The sequence below is a fragment of the Prorops nasuta genome, unplaced genomic scaffold (genome assembly GCF_024137725.1).
Source record: "Prorops nasuta isolate Cenicafe-Biocafe unplaced genomic scaffold, Cenicafe_Pnas_1.2 PNAS00006, whole genome shotgun sequence".
Classification (NCBI taxonomy): domain Eukaryota; kingdom Metazoa; phylum Arthropoda; class Insecta; order Hymenoptera; family Bethylidae; genus Prorops; species Prorops nasuta.
In genome coordinates, this window is record NW_027116803.1 from 7915184 (window position 1) to 7932850 (window position 17667).

Consider the following 17667-nt stretch of genomic DNA (forward strand, 5'->3'; position numbering starts at 1 on the left):
CTTGAACCAACTACCACTGTGAAATTTTTTATAAGCTAAACACGTTAGAGATTTATTTGACGATACTTATTTATGTACATCCTTGAAGAATAAACAATTTCTAGGACGAAAATTCAATGATTTATGACGCCACGCCTCTTTTTCCGGTTTCGAAAATCATTTCTCCATTTCCGCAGTGGTAATAACCCGCTCTAGTCAGACCTTGATTTTTTCTTCAAGACATCACTGTTAAGTTTCATTAAACGTTAAAATCAAACTAATGATTTATCGAATAGAAATTTATTTTGCTTCAATATTTTTATCAAGAACACTTATTTTATTCTTGCATATATACGTTACAACAATTGCAAATTACAAATAAGACTCCCGAATGATTCTTCAAATTTTCCTCGACGATTGTTTAAAAATAAAAAATTATTTGATATTATCATTTTGATTTGTGGAATGTAATGAAATATGGCAGATTGGATAACTGGCAAAGATACGCTATATTTCGTTTTGAAATTGAAATCAACTCGTGTTGAAAGATTTTCCAAAGGACACAATTTCAGCAGATCCTATATATATATATATATATATATGTATATGTATATGTATACGAGCGGGCAAATTGTTAATTTTTAAAGATACTGATTTACGAGTTCAATTTGCGATTTGCATAGGCTTTGGGTAGCGAAGGAAGTCAGTAGGGACAGTTTTATTGGTGATTTGAGTAAGCGGGTATATAAACTGTTTTCCACTACGGGCGTTTTAGCACGAAGGACCTCTTTGCACTTCCGCGAAACATTTTTCCAAGCAGATCTCTATCGCGTAATTATGCTGCTTTACGAGAGACCGCTTTAAAAGAAACGAGCTGGCCAGATTTTTATAAAGCTCGAAGATATGAAAGCTCGCACCGTGATTATCGCGATTATCATCAGGCTATAATTAAACTTTGCCCAGCATCGTATCGGACCCTGACTTTTCAACACTGATTGCGAATAGGCGACTGTAAAGATCGAGCCGAGAGAATAAACAACAATTTTATTACGCAATTATCAACAAAATAATTATTAAACTGATTAGCATGAATTATTATATCATAGAATTTATATATACTCTTTCACTCTGAATGCTGATTAAGCCAAAGTTTATATAATAATCTGCACAGAGTCTAGAAATTAATTAATAAAATAAAATTAATTATAAATATTTTATTCTTGCCAATGAATACATACCTCGATTCTAGCCAGCTGAATCCAAGTTTCTATCCTTCCCTCGAAATAATACAGGAATTCTTGTGTGGTTGTAGCACTCAAACTGTTAATATTTATCTCATCGAATGTCTCATCATCCTGTATAATCCATAACGTATATATATATATATATATATATAATTTCAAAGTTTCCTGGACGCAATTTCTAGCTCATCCTACACACCTTGTTCCAACAAACCGAACAAAGGTTTGAAATAAACAACAAGAAACACCCAAATTCTCGTACGTCGAAGAGTTTACAATTCGAGGGAAGAATTATTATTGATATTTTCACTGAAACAACCCTGGTTCGGCCACCCATCGACGATCAACGATCCCGCACAATCACAAGATAACTCTTAACCGATATATAATTTGATTTTTCTACCCAATCCTTAATATGAAGACTCCACTACTATAGTTGCTTTTATTATTTTACCTGATTTTTGAAAATCCACTTGGACGAGGTGCCCAACGAGTGTTGCCGAGGAAGTCGAGCGGACTTGGGAGGGGGGGGGGGGGGTGGGGATGAAGGACGAAGGACGAAGGATCGGAAGTTGGGGAAGAGGAGGAAGAATCTCGTGGAGCGTTCGGTGCGAGACGGGACGAAGAATTACGAAAGGAGTGGTTCGCGTTTTACATATTCATGCGTCCTTCAACCGTGGCGTCCCGGCGTTGAGTGCGGCACCCGACAGCACCCCCGTCGTATCGTCGACGTCGACGTCGCCGTCGATTCTCGCGCGCGTAGCCCGTACAAGCCGATGGCGTCCAGGAGTCAGTGAACCGAGGCAGTCCCGAACTTGTTGCTTGCCAAGCTTCAAGGCGCAAGAGCCGAGGCTCATTGGCCAAGCCCCGTGGACTCCCATAGACCATTGGTTTCCCCAGCTTCGCGCCCTTCACCCCTCCCCCTTGCTATATACAACCTCCCCTCTCCAAACCCTCCAATACCGCAATGGCCGGAGGAAAGCACATCGGATTCTCCATCCTCCAACCTCCGATCCTCCCTTCGATCGATCCCCCTTTTTTACTACGTACCAACCAGCCACCCACCCCCTTCTTCCTTAATTAACAACCCTTTTCTTTACCACAACAGAATCCTTTCAATATTTCCTCCCTTTTTATCTATTTTCTCCTAGGTACCACACCCCTCTCAATTTATTTTTTATCGTCTTTTATTTATTCGACGAATTTTCTTGGAGACTCGGTGGAAAACTCACCCTTAACTTAGACGGGGGCTATACGAGTCTCTATTTTTAGTTATTTATTTTCTGATATATATTTTTTCGTCTCTTCTATGTATTTGATGCTTCTTTTTGCACAATAGACGCGAATTAATTTCACCTTACAGCTATGAATCATTCGTCTTTCGTGCGAACTCGTTATTTTCAGAATCAGCAATGAGAGGTAAAAGGTCGTAGGAGAGGAAATCCCAGCAATTTTTCTTGCATTCTGTTGAATAATTGGAAGGCGAGTTCATAAATATACAAACTTAGCCCAATTAGAATCTCATTTACAACGGCTGCTTGCTGTACTGATTATGCAAAAGCAATCAATTTTTTTTTTCCCTAATGACGGGATACCGTCAGTACCAGCGGTCATCTGAAACCAAATCAGGAGAAAATAAATGTCGCAATACCACTGCAATTATACACCTCGATATTTTAATGATTTACGACACTAGTTTTCCTCTCTTATATTGTGATTCTATAAATTAATTCTAAATTTACATAATGAAAAAAAGTTTATTAAAACGAATCTCATTTGAAAATACAATAATCCAACGAAAAAGTTTATTAGACTTTTGAATAATTTACAGCACTGGTTTTCCTCTCTACCATTAATTCTATAGGTATAAATTAATTTTAAATTTACTTAATAAAAAATGTTCTTTATTAAATGGAATCTCGTTTGAAAATACAATAATCCAATGAAAAAGTTTATTAGACTTTTTAATAATTTACAACACTGGTTTTCCTCTCTACCATTAATTCTATAGGTATAAATTAATTTTAAATTTACTTAATAAAAAATGTTCTTTATTAAGTGGAATCTCGTTTGAAAATACAGTAAACCAATGAAAAAGTTTATTAGCGTATCAAGCAAAAGGCGAGTCTCGATATGAAAAAAATCCATCGCGTTACCTGCAATTTTCGTCGTGATTCTTTTATTTCCTCGACAAGCAAATGACCCAGTTCCACAGCGATAATTGTGCTTTCATGCGGGCCGCAAAAGTGGCGAAGAACAAAGATGCGAAGCTTCGATAGAATTTTCCAGATTGGCCGATAAAACTTTTTTCCCTAAGGAATTTTTGTCGGAAAAACTTGGGATGACTTGATTTCGGTCAACAAGTGCTCGAGAGGAACAAAATTGTCAAGCTATAGAAAGGCAAGTAGGACGGAACTCTTGGACAACTCGGTGAGTTTGGTCACAGTGGACGATGGCCATTACGGCTATATCGTATACGTGTCTCGTTAGGTTGTCCGAAGGCCCGTTGTAATTAACGCGCTCGGCTAATGCGGAGGAGGCTTGCACGAAAGGATTTATTTTCTCCGCGATTTCGTAGGAGCCTCTTTTGCATTTAAACTATATATTGTATATATATATATATATATATATATATATATATATATATATATATGGGTACTTTAATTGCTCCTTTAACAGCTGGACCTCGAGTCTCGTTAAGGAAAATTTTGATATAGCTAGCAATCACGCAAAATCAGCCATTCATTTGCCAACTGACATTAGAAATATACAATTGCCTTAATTAACGGAGCTAATTAAGAAAATTGAGCTGCGAATGATCTGATTAGGTCGACTCGAAAATGGATGAATAGTGCATGTAAAATCTCGTATTCAAGGTTTTCTTCACAAAGAGATTCGATATATGTATATATGTATAATTATATAGGATATAGTAGCGTTGATTAGCACAGATTAATTAGTGGAGTTTCAATGATGGAATGGTGGAACATAAGGCTCTACTTAAAATTCCAAGTGAAGAATAACGTGCCTGTGTGAAACGCGTGGTACGAGTGTATAGTATAATAAAGGAGGGGACAAGTAGAAGTAGCTGGTAGGTATAGCTGTAATATAGGGGACTGTTACGCAGACAAGTATAGTAATGGTGCCAGACCAGACTCGGTGAATGCTAAAGTGTACCGAGGGTGAAAAGGGTCAGCTTGAGAAAGGGGTGAGAACTTGCAGTTTTTCTTCCGTCTGGCCTGTCCACTCCTAATCAGGCCTCCACCACTTACTACAATTCATCCATCAGATAAATCTGCATTGCGTATGTTTTTGAACTTTACCCCTCAAGCATCATCCACCTTGTAAATTAATACACGTTGATGAAAAAAAGTCCTCCAAATTTATAATACTTTCCTCTCCTGATTATTCGCAATTTGCATAGAATAAAATGCAGATTTTCATAAAATTTGTTATTATTTATATCCCCTTACGCCACTGCATGCAAAGACTTGACATTTTGCAGATATCGACAAATATTTTCACATCTGCTATCTTGCACGAGAAATCAACATTGTTTTCGAGCAGTAAAAACAATGTACAAAGTGAATTCCAAGCTTTGATTGGAGAGATTGCATCGGATGACATAAAGTATTATACTTGTCCAGATCTTGATTAAAGATTTTTTTCTTTGTTTTTTCTATAAATTTAAATCGATCGAAATGCTTCGTTTAATTGTTTGCTTTGCCCCATTGTTTTATCTTTATCTTTGAATGAATGACTTATCCTTTCAATTGTGGCAGCGCGAATAATGTTATAGTATTTTCCTTACTTAATAAAGGAAAGCTTGATTTTAAAGAGTAAAATCAAATTTCCGTTGAACTTTATCGAGAATCCTGCTGATTCACGTTTTTCACGATGTATACAACACTCAGCGGAGCCGCTCGATTACTTAAGTGGTCAAGAAACGAATCTGGTCAGCCGTCCACCGCACCAAACACGCAAACCTTCCAGGTATTGACTACTCGGAACACGCTGGGGAAATATTGTAAGAATCATCGTTTCCGTATAAATTATACTCCACCGCGTACTATCACTACAACATAAAAAAAAAAGAAAGAAAGCATCAACAAATTTCCCACTTTTCTAAAATCCAAGAAATCCAAATAATCAATCACTTTGTTGCGAAGCAACATTATCAACGCCATAAATTCCTTCAAATTATATAGACCCAACCACATAGAAATCGTTCGTGCTGATAAAGTGATACATATAGCTTATAAGTAATTAATTTCGTTGTTTAATTCTACGAGATTTGTTTATGTTAACAATGCAAATTAAAATCGCTCGACGAACGTATTCATCAGGGGGGAGTATTGTGCGTACGCACACGAAACATTAACCACCAAGCAAAATAGATGATTATTTACGGAGGCTAGCATATGGCAAAGGGCCAACAAGTATAATAATTATACATTATTCAATAGAAATGCGTGCATGCCCGTCACTCGTAAATAACGAGGCTGGGAGAGTTTACAACAAATCAGCGCGAGATAACCCGTTATTAAGTGGACGTGACAGCGGCGACCCACTTGCGAAAGAGAAGCGAAGAGCTCTCCTCTCTCTCTCTAGACTAATTTTTATAAAAGCCCATACTCTCTTTCTCGCTTCACCGTTACTCCTGGATTTAGCAAACTCTTATCGAACATTTCTCCCTTTTCGTGTTTAAGAAACCAACTTTCTCGGGATCTGCGTGCGTGCTGTCGCTCTCGTGCCTAAACGCTTATCTGGGACTTTACTTTTACACCCTGTTTCGTATTTGCACCGACAAACCGTGCAAACTTTCGTGATTCCAACCAAAAGGCCCAGTAGAATTGATTAAAAATCAGAATTTGCTCCAAGCATAAAGATCACTGATCGATATTTTTATGGGATTCATGGTACGACTGAAATCGGTACACGCCCTGAGTATTTTTTATTATATTATGCAGCACGACCTTTCACTAATTCCACTCAATTCCTTGAGGAAAGTGATTAGAAATGAAAAAATTATTTAGAAATATATTTATTTTAGATTCAAATCGTCGGATAAGTACTGTCGGTATAAGAGCAACCGAGTGGAGGTAAGATTCGAGATGCTAATAACCGAATTGGTATTACTAGGAGGTGGCACTACAACTGTTTCTAAAGATACTTTACGTTTGTAATTTATTTGGTTAACCTTACAGTTTTTAATTGCTTAATATTGTACTTCACAAAGATAAGACTAATCTTCGCTTTCTTTTATTGCCTTTGTTACTTTCTTCCAGGCTCCTCTTGAAACGCATATTGTATTCCTTCTTCATTTTTACGTTTGGATTTTTTCTTTTTCGATTTTACTGTCACTAAATTTTCAGCGGTCTTTTCGCCTTCTTCAACATCCTTGGATTTTTTTATCTTCGCCTTCTTCTTTAAATTTTCGCTATTTTCAAGCTCCGTTTCTTCGAGAGAATCACGCTCCTTCTTCTTCTTCTTTTTCTTCTTCTGCCGAGGCAACTCGCTGGAATCTACAGCCTCTTCAATAATCTTTACACTCGAATTCAACAACTGTTCTATACTTTCATCAAATTTCATTTGTTTTATCGACTCTTTCGTGCACTCTTCTACCATTTCATCATTATCCGCATTTTCTATTTTATGCTTTCTCTTTCCACGCTTCTTCTTCTTTTTGGGTATATTTTCATCCCTTTCATCAGTAATATCTGCATGCACTGCAGTTTCCTCTGCTACATCATTGTCTTCGCAGTTACTTAGTCTTTTCTCAGTTTTTCTTTTGTACTTTGGCAACGGGACGTTAAAATCTCTCTCGAAAACAGCGACGAAAAATCCATTGCACTTATCAATCTCTGGGCGTGCGTAAAGGCAAAGCTCGCCGCAATCGTAACTTTTCGAGCTGAAATTCTTCCAATTGTTATTGAGTAGTTCTTTAGTATTCAAGAGTTTGTAAGATCCTTTTATATCTCGTAAAATATCATTCAATACTTCTTCATTTTCTTCTGGATGAATGGAACACGTGCTGTAAACAACCCTTTTTACCGATGAAAAATTGAGGAGAGCGTGTTTCAATAAAATTACTTGAAATGATTGAAGTCTTTTAAGACGTCTAGGATCAGCTTTATCGTCGGTTTCAAACTTAGGCCGATCTATCATACCTGAAATAAGAATTATTCAGTAAACTATATATGTCTGTTTATAACGCATTTGTATCATTAATACCTGAGCCAGAACAACTTGGATCAACCAAAATGTATTCAATGTTTGGGCATTGATTTTCATTTAAAGTCAGTGCATCTTGATTAAATGGCACTACGCATGTGGCATGTGATATTCCCAGCTGTTGAGATAAAACTTCAAATCTTCTTTTATCAATTTCAGCAGCGTAAACTGTTCTGTAAAAATGATTAAAAATTATCTCTATAGCTTTAATATTTTATATGATTTTTTATTTTTACAAAAGATATACCCTTTATTTTGAAGTATAGCTGCCAAATGTGTTGCCTTCATGCCAGGAGCCGCACACATATCCAAAACGGAAGATCCTGGTGGGGGATTTAATAAATAGGACGGCAGACAGCTAGCCTGTGAACAAATTATTATTCATTGATTTTTTTACTCTATTATGATATGCAACTCATACAAATTAATATTTACCTTGTCTTGCAAAATTAATTTTCCATATTTGTAATATTCATCATAAAAAAAATTTGTATTAGGAGGAAATGCAAATAATTCAGGTATATGAAAATCTTGAAGGAAGAATGAATCTGACAGCCTTGACAAAATTTCCAGATATCTCGAATAGTCTTTTGGTTTGGATAAAAGCTCCCATCCATTGTCTTGAAAATATGAAATGGCTCCATTTATTGATAATAATAATGTATTAATACGTAAGTACCTTGGTTTTTTAACTGTAAAAAAATAGATTGATTAAAGAAGGAAATAAATAGAATAGAGAAAATTAAATCTGTTATTAAATTTATTTATTCTTATAAATACATCTTATTATTAATAAGTCGTATTAATCAACATGTATGCTATTTTTACTTTGAATGGACAAAGAAAGTTTATTCTTGTTAAATGCATTATGTAAATGTGCTTTTAGTGAAAGATATTTATTTATCTTTTTTATTTAAGTTATCTTTAGTAACTGGATGTTCAGTTATAGGTCCTGGCTGTGGTGGATCATCTTTCTCTTGGAAAGCATAATACACATAGCATGTTATAATTAAGTTGACCATAATTACAGCAGCAAGTACAGAAACACAATTGCTAACAAATCTATCGGAATGAAATTCATTAATCATTATATGTTGCACTCCATAAAATGCTGCAAAGGGTAATGTAAACATAGCGATGCTACATATAAAAAGCACTCCTAACGTCGAAGCAGAAGTCATAGCTGTTAAATCTAGATTAGATTTAACTTTGTTCTCTTGACTGACAACTTTCTGATGATTTTTACGTACGTAAGACAATAGTTTATTTATTCTAGAATGCCTTCTTGTTAGTATTCTGTTGTTGCGAATTATCAAAACCATCAATCTTCTGGTACAACTCCGCTGGCTTAGAATTATCTCTATTTAATAAATTAATGTTGCAGGCTCAACTGCTTTGAAGAAAAGTCCATCTCTGTAAAAATAACATACATTTGTTGACAAAGAAATACAATATTTCTTTACCTTTTTCTGTGCTTTTAAGAGATTCGTTTTGAATGGGAATATTGTGCATTTCATCTCTTAAGGCCTTTTCATATGACAGGATAGTATTTATCGGTTTACAATCTGCTAAAAGCTTTTGTTTTCCCCATAATAACTCAGTTATCAAAACTCTAGCTAGCCATGGATCTAATCGTGGCTCATTAATCAAAATACCAGTCTTTCTTAAAAGATAATCTAACTCCTGGCCCCTTTTTAGTGTATTCAATGTCAATGCATAAATGCCATTAACATTCTAGTATTTAAAAATTTAAGGAATTTATAATACAGATATAATTAAACAAGATTATTCAAAAAATGATTTATTAATTTTTTACTTACAGGATGCCTTTTTTCAAAAATTAAGGATTTCAGGCTGCCTCCTTCCTCCCGTACACTTTTAATGACTTTAGCAGATACTTTATAAATTCTAGGTACTTTCGAAGAGTGCATAAATCCTTCAGACATGTTATTTCCTTAAAAGCGCAAGTAGCGATTTAAAATGCAGTCACATTATACATACATGTGACAAATGTGTGTATAACCTATATAAACCATACATACAAATCTTCCGTTCGTTATGTTACATTGAATTCTCTCGACAGTCGAGTCGACAGTGTCGACACTCGACACTCATATTCAATTCAATTCCCTTGAACTGAACCTAGTCCCTCATCGGCCTCATCCCTCCCTGGCCCCTGCCTGTCGAGGCTGTCGAGTGTCGGCTGGTGTCGGCCGTCGGGGCCTGTCGTCCCTGAGCAGACAGTGATGCCATTGTCAGAATCATTAGAATTCCAAAATCCAACCATGTGCCGGATTCGGGATACCGGTTTTCTTTTGTTAGGACCGATTGTTCCACCTATTGGCAAAACGTCTGGATAAATTTATCCGTTTGGTAAAGCTTGAAATTGAATAGAATTTACTACAGTTTGTCAATTTTACCAAGCAGATAAATTTTACCAATAGGTGGAAAAACCGGCCCTTAATCGGCTAGTAATAAATACAGATAATGATGACGCGAGTATACTGGATCTGGCAGTAGATTCCCGAACACTGCCGCTGTTGATTATTGGTGGTAAACGTCGGAAATTTGGTACCCTCTCTCTTAATTATTATTCCTAAATGTAACACAAGGTAATGAGGATGAGAATGGGAGGTATCGAATTCTCGTCATACCGGCCAGTTCGGCCAGTTGCTGATAATTGCTGGCAATGCTGGCATTGCTGCAGGCTGCTGTCATCAAGCTCTGCTCGTGCCGCTTGCGCGTGCTCCTTCACTGCCCTGTCGCTCTGCTACCAGCTGCTACGTTCAAGGCGTTGTAGCAAAACACACGTTTAATGATAACTTTGGTATGTACGTTTGGTGATGGCCGTAGGTACAACGTGCAGTCCGTGCAGATGCAACGAGATACGGCTATTACGGCTTTAAAAACGTTCGATTAATAATACAATAACGAAATGAATTCTTTAATTTATTCCAAGATGATGGTTACCAGACATGGTAGTACCATGAGAAGTATGTATCACTTTAATTATACCGGATAAATTATTTTAGATCATGATTTTTTTACAATGTATTATGAAAGATAATAGGCTAATATAGGTATTCCATTTAAGTTTATGTAACACTGATCCACATGAAAATAGATTACTTTGGAAAATGCCTGCTATTTACATTCTTAACATTGTATTCTAATGTCATTACAATATTTCCATTTATATTATATCGTCCTAGTCTTCACAAGTTTAGAAGGTTATGTCGTAAATTAAAATCGTCTAATTTTTTGTCCGTTTTCTCGATTCTTCTGTTGTTCTATCATTAACTGTATATATGATTTGTCTCATTGAAAAAATGAGTGAATATATAACAAACTTTCACGGGATATGCATATATATCATTAAAAATACATGTAAATTCTATACAAAGTTTGTTTACTATAATTACATTTTGTTTCATTATGACTTCATTAATCGCTGCTTTTTCATTCTAGGGTGTAATATTGTAACATGGTATAATACAAGACAGATGTATGAGGGAACATCTTTAATTTCAATGAGTATCAGGGATTCTAATACTAAAAAGCTTCTGAAAGATTCTGTCCTTCATGAAACCTATCCATCTAGTAATGCTTATTCACCAATTCGTACATTTTATATGACTCCGACTTGGAACGGTCAAGAACCATCTTCTAAGATTGAAGAAACTGTAAAAAGTATTAAAGAAGAGAAGGAGTCAAAAGAAAAAATAGATAAAACTATGGCAAGCTCTGTGGCAGCATCCCCTGAAAAAACTGTTGCAGAGAAACGTACAATTTTGCAGAAAATTAAGGGAGAAATATTGCATTATTACCATGGTTTCAGGTTATTAGGACTGGACATGAAAGTTTCAGCTAAATTAATATGGCGAGTTTTACAGGGTAAAGAATTAACAAGAAGAGAACATAGATTGGTATGTTAATGTATCATAAATTTATGTAAATTATTCAACAATAATATTAATATAAATAATATTTCTAGCTTGTAAAAACAACGGGTAATTTATTCAGGTTAATTCCCTTCTCTGTATTTATAATTGTACCATTTATGGAGCTCTTATTGCCAGTAGCAATAAAATTATTCCCTGGTTTGCTACCATCAACTTTCCAGACAGCAACGGAAAAGGAAGATAAATTGAAGCAAGCTTTGAAGGTAAAGATTATAGAAAATAGAAAAAATGTTATTAATTCAAATATATACATAAAATCTTATATCAAAATAAAAACCAATTTTAGGTTAAGATAGAAATGGCTAAATTTTTACAAAAAACGTTAGGGGACATGGCTGTGCAATCGACAGATCACAGATCTGAGAAAGCAAAGGAATTTGCAGATTTTTTTCATAAAGTTAGAACAACCGGTGCTGTTGCATCTAACGAAGAAATTATAAAATTCAGTAAACTTTTCGAAGACGAAATAACGTTAGATTCGCTATCAAGGCCGCAGTTAATTGCACTTTGTCGCGTGTTGGATGTGCAAACTCTCGGTACGTCTAATTTTTTACGATTTCTTCTCAGAATGAAGCTTAGAAGTCTAGCAGCGGATGATAAGGTATACCAATTTATCTCTTTAAAATATAAAGCTACTAATTTTTCAATATTAAATTTAAAGTATTTTTTCATTTTTCAAGTTAATAGATAAGGAAGGAATAGATTCTTTAACTAGAAGCGAATTGCAACAAGCATGCAGAGCCAGAGGCATGAGAGCTTATGGAATGCCTGAAAGTAGATTAAAGGAACAATTAGCGCAATGGCTGGATCTTAGTTTAAATCAAAAAGTGCCACCATCCTTGTTGCTTCTATCCAGAGCACTCATGGTACCGGAAACAATTCCGATGTCGGACAAATTGAAAGCCACTATTTCAGCTTTGCCGGATGCTGTAGCGGCGCGTACAAAAGCGGCAATCGGTGAGAAGGAAGGAAAAATGGATCATAAAACTGAAATTGAACTTATCAAACTTGAGGAGAAACGAATTGAGGAAGAGAGAGAGGAAGAAAAAGAAGTTACCCCTCCCAAAACTATTTTGGCAGCGGAGCCGTCGAAAAAAGATGAAATTACGTCTACTGATGTAAAAGCGATTGAACAAGCATTGGAATCCATTGGAAAGGTAAATGTGAGGTACAATATATTTATTATCCATATATTTAACGAGAAAAATTTTTAGGAAAAGAAACAAATGGCCGTTGAAAAAGAAGAATTGAAAGAGCTTAAAGAAGAAATGGCGGAATATCAAGAAGATATACAAGAACTCTATCAAATCAAAGCAGAAGCTAAAGGTCAGGAAGATATAGAAAACATTAAAGTCTCTAAGGGAGCCAAGAGACTGTTCAACAAAGTTAATAAAATGATTAATAAAATGGATGCTGTCTTATTGGAGCTTGAGCAATCTGAGAAGAAAGTTAAAGAAAAGATAGAGGCTCTTGGAGAAGAGAAGAGCAAAGATAATAAAGCTATTGAAGAATTAGTTAAAATAGACGAATTAATAGCTGCCATTAAGAAAATCCAAAATGTTCCTGATGAATTCCGATTAGCACGGATATCGGAGATTTTAGGAAAGATTGATGGGGACAGAGATGGTGCAATTAAAATAGAAGACGTCCTTAAGGTACTGCTCACGATACTAATGTGCCTTTCAGTTTAATTATATGTAACATAACGAGTGACACGATTCTTTGCTTTCAGGTCGTTGAATTAATTGGCAAGGAGGATGTTAAATTAAGTAAAAAGCAGGTTGATGAATTAATCGACCTAATCGATAAAGAAGAAGTATTAGAGATAGAAGAACAGCTTCAAAAGAAACAGAAAGAACTTTTGAAGGAAACGGATGAACAGATGCCTAAGTTGGATAAAACATCTGCAAAAGATCAGAAAGCAGACCCGGAGGAACTGAAAGATGGTTACAAGTCTATCAATAGTTATTCTAATCAGGATGAAGATTTAGAAAAGACGAGGGAAATTTTGAAGCCCACTACCGAATCAGTAAAAAAAGAGACATTGACACCTGGAGTACCTCCTACAACAAAGAAATCTGAAGGTTCTAAACAACTATGATCATTGCACAATGAACACTAAAAGTTAATATATATTATATATATATATATATATAGAGAAATATATAAGATAATATTTTTATTTAAAATAGATACGAAGGATTAAGTAACGCGAGCACGTAAGTTTTTCGGAGAAACTTTTGATGAAAACAAGTATTGCTGTTCTTACACGTTTTCACTTGTAGAAGTGAAAATCGCTATATATCTGTGAATACGAAGATTTCTATACTCTGCTAACACAATTCATTATACATACGATTTGTATAATGCGATATTTTTATTAAGTGTTAATGAAATAGTGTTTTTACCTTGATTTTCGTAAATATAAAAGCTTCAGGTTTTTTTAATTAAGACTGTGGTGCATTTTGCCCGCATCATATTCACGAAATGTCATCCAAGTTCGGTTGGTGTGTTAGTATGTTTGTGCTGGTCGCAGATATAATGCTACATTGAAAACCTTTGAATACCCTTATCTGAATGGTACATTAATATATTTTATAATTCATGGTAAAAAGTAAGATTTGGAAATTCTGAAAGTTTTAGCCTTTTATATATGATCAAAAGATAATCATTCCACCTGTGCTAAGATTGTGTGCTATTTTTTGCATTTACAATCTAATCTGTAACGATGCGTTTAATCCACATTTCACCTCTTGGAAAAAATAGAGAATTTCACAGGATACAAGGACTTATTGTATAGATAGCTATAATTTGTTATCAACGTTGTGTAAATTAAATGAGATAAACTATTAATTTATCTCAAATGCAATTCTATTATTGTTTTAAAAGACTTTTCCTAATGAAAAGCTGTTTAACAGTGAGATCTTTAAATTTATACAAAAATGGAAAATATTGAAAAATAGTATAACATCATATTCAATAAAATTTCTTTGAAATTGTTAGACAAATATGAAAGGAGTAGATGTTAACCTAATATTGTACCACTGACTCAAAGAAAATGAAAGTAATTATTTGTAAATATTAAAAAATGATGTGCTTATGTAAAACAAGAGTCTAAAAGCTCCAAGGGTTTCCTTATATAAATTGTTTTGCAACAAATAATGCCAATTTCTTAATAAACGAATACATATAAGTACATGATAATATAATAATATAGATAAAAAATAAATTTTCAACAATTCTGGGAAGTATATAACAATGTCTGGATACTCCTGAGTCCTGCGTTAGTTCGTGGTACACCTCTCCTCATTGATATGTTATCTTCTTTGCTTTAAACAGAAAATTATTTAAAGGTAGATTTGATGAAATTATTTTGTTGTAAACTACTTATGATTGTAGAAGTCACGATCGGATCCTGCAATTGAAATGTTTTCATCAAAGACGGTTTAGTGCCGATGTAAGCTCAGTTACTTTAAACCACCCTGAATCTCCTATTGTGAGCTGTCCATTGTTTTTATTTAGTAGTTTCAGTGTTGATCTTTTCTGACATGTTACCAGTTGATTGTAAAGCTCTATAAAATATTCCATACGAGAATCATAATACAACCACATAATATCACTGCCAGAGCATGAGCAGTAATCTAAATGACGTAGTTCCATTAGCTTCTCTATCATATTGGACCCCCATATTTGTTTTTATTGGACTAAAAGTTGTTAGAGTCCCTGATGTTTTATTTTGCTTGAAAATACAATTAAGCTCCTTTATCGTGTACCAACAGTCATTGTCAGTAATTTGGGGAAGAATAGAAAGGTCTTCTTTGAAAGACCCATAACACGAATGACGCGCTTATTTGCTTAGCGATATTGTCGTTCCCATTGATTAAAATTAACGATCACTTTTAACTGCCGAAAATCTTATAAAAGAAAAATATCAATGGACCGTTTGTGTACCCAATAAATCAAACCTATCGATCTAGTCATTGGTTAAAATTTTCTGCTCTGAATAGTGAAAGTCTTGACGAAATATAAACGAAAATGCTGTAAGAAGCGGATAAATAATACGTACAGCTGCACATGATAATGTTACCAGTAATAACATCCCCATCGGATAATTAAGATATTTTGTGTCTTCTAGGCTATTTCTTTTAAGTTCGTTTAATATCTCATCGATTTCTGGAAAATTAGCGAAGGCTCTTTTCACTTCTTTCTTCCATTTTTCGAAATCATCGCAATCTGATCTTATGTAGCAGATTAAAGCGGCCATAGGATTCAATAGATGTGGCATTAGTACTGACTTTTTCATCCAGTACGTAATGCCCTCACAACATTCATAAAAAGGAGGAATTATTCCGTAATCTTCTAGGCTCTTTATTATATCTTGACCATTGACTTTTCTATAAGAGCCTGATAACCTAGTCTAAATTCCTTCCTCCTTAAAGCGTGACTCCTCAAATATTGCACAGAAATTGATCCGCCATTGTTTATCAATTCTTCTCATTACCTGTTTCATATTTTAAGAAGGGAATTTCTCATAGTGCTGCTTCGCTTAGCACAAAGTCATGTACAATCTATTTTTATACGACGTGGTCAACGTTCATAATCATAATCTTACAATTATCATTCTTCAATTTATTATTTAAGATTTGATCAGCGTCGTAAATTTGCTTCACATAAGCATATGCGGTCATTAATACCTTATACACTTTGTCACCAAAATTTATATTAAAAACCCAGTCATCAGGATTTTCCGTGAAAGTGCACAGGATCTTATAGCGAGTTTCCGCAATAAATTTAATTCTTCGAGTTTTCTTTTCTGCTTCTGCACTCTTCGTATCCACTGTATCGTCGACGTTCATTATATTATCTTCTATAACTTCCACTTAGTAGCAAATATTGAAAGCGTGCTAATGTGTAAATTATAAATTTCATCAAACTTCTTCTTGGAATTTCCTAGCACGTATTGCCGATCGTAAGCCGATCGTTATTTACAGACAAGACCTTATAATGTTTGTCAACATAAGATATCGATACAAATAATACAATAGAGCTGTACAGTTACAGTAGACCAGTGGGAATATTCCTGAATTTAAAAAAAGATAACAAAAATAAAACCTTGAAAGTTGCTGGTATACGGAACGTGAAGTTTAGGATATAAACACGCTGTACAAAACATACTGCAAGAGTGACATTTAAACGGCTGTTAGTCTGTAGATTATTTAGTTACAAAGTTTTGTACAATTCAGAAAAGTTCAAAATATGTGTATTAAATAATTATTCGACATTGTAACTTTTTAATTTAAATATGTCGAGGAGTAGAGAACATAAGGCAGACCTTCATGCCACGTATTAACCGTGTAACGTGTTACTTTATACGCATGCCACATACAAAAATATCTATGGGCTGTGTATTAGTATATATGACCCTAAAGCTGCATTGCGAATTACACTTGAAGCACATAGATTGGTACAGCTCGTGTCATATTTTTGATAAAATGTAGTGTTTTATGTGTGCATATGCGTAATTCGGAATGGATCCTATAGGCATAGCTAGACCGGTTAGATCTCATATATACAAATACTAAAGTCAACTACTCCGTTATATGTAAGTCTTATGGCTTTTGTATACGAGATCTAACTGATCTAAGGCCATCGATAACTCGTTAATTTTTCAGAAGGGGAATCGATGCTGCTACAAAAGTATCAATTTTACTCCGATAGTAAGTAATTTATGAAAATTATTGAAAAAATATATCCTCGCGCAAGATACTAATTTGAAACAATATTATTTATGCACGAAGCTGCTGCATGTAAAACAATAATGATAAAAAAATTCTCGCAGCTGTATATCCGTAAGTCTGTCCACTCTAATAATCAATGATTTAATTTTTTAAAAGGAAACAAAAAAAAGTTACACGCTTAAATATTTTCTTCGTTTGTTTTCCTTTACCAACAGAGTAGTTATCTACTTATCCAATGCTTCCCCTTCCTTTCCATTTATGAACAAAAAAATATTTGCCGCGTAATCTCTCTGAAGTATAAATCGTAACTTAAATTATGTTTCTTGTATTTTGCTCTTAAATAAATATTTGTATATTTATCATTTTTATCATTACTATTTGAAAGGTCTATTTTCTTAGGACTTTATGCACAAAAAGTATAGTTTAGTAGAAAGTAGAAATTCCCAAGTGAGTCTTGGCAACAGCCAATCGGACGATAGTTTCTGTAGGAAGAGAAATCTAATTGGTCGTTGC

At 34.6% G+C, this 17667-nt stretch overlaps 2 protein-coding genes across 3 annotated transcripts; one reads left to right on the forward strand and one right to left on the reverse strand.

The window, feature by feature from the left end:
• Window positions 1-6290: 6290 nt before the first annotated feature.
• Window positions 6291-9684, reverse strand: Nsun5 (Nop2/Sun-like domain containing protein 5). Of its 2 annotated transcripts, XM_066728033.1 has the most exons (7): window positions 9497-9684; window positions 9275-9408; window positions 8918-9188; window positions 7890-8146; window positions 7702-7817; window positions 7455-7627; window positions 6291-7390 (listed from the first exon to the last, which is right to left on the reverse strand). In XM_066728033.1, exons 2-7 carry the CDS (start codon window positions 9398-9400, stop codon window positions 6495-6497), a joined length of 1839 nt encoding a protein of 612 aa, XP_066584130.1. In that variant the 5' UTR covers window positions 9401-9408; window positions 9497-9684; the 3' UTR covers window positions 6291-6494. The 2 variants fall into 2 exon arrangements, with proteins under 2 accessions (XP_066584130.1, XP_066584129.1); XM_066728032.1 differs by having other exon boundaries at window positions 9275-9684.
• Window positions 9685-10049: 365 nt separating this feature from the next.
• Window positions 10050-17401, forward strand: Letm1 (Leucine zipper and EF-hand containing transmembrane protein 1). Its single transcript, XM_066728034.1, has 7 exons — window positions 10050-10447; window positions 10923-11380; window positions 11449-11619; window positions 11703-12017; window positions 12097-12573; window positions 12631-13071; window positions 13149-17401. Exons 1-7 carry the CDS (start codon window positions 10390-10392, stop codon window positions 13515-13517), a joined length of 2289 nt encoding a protein of 762 aa, XP_066584131.1. The 5' UTR covers window positions 10050-10389; the 3' UTR covers window positions 13518-17401.
• Window positions 17402-17667: the final 266 nt, after the last annotated feature.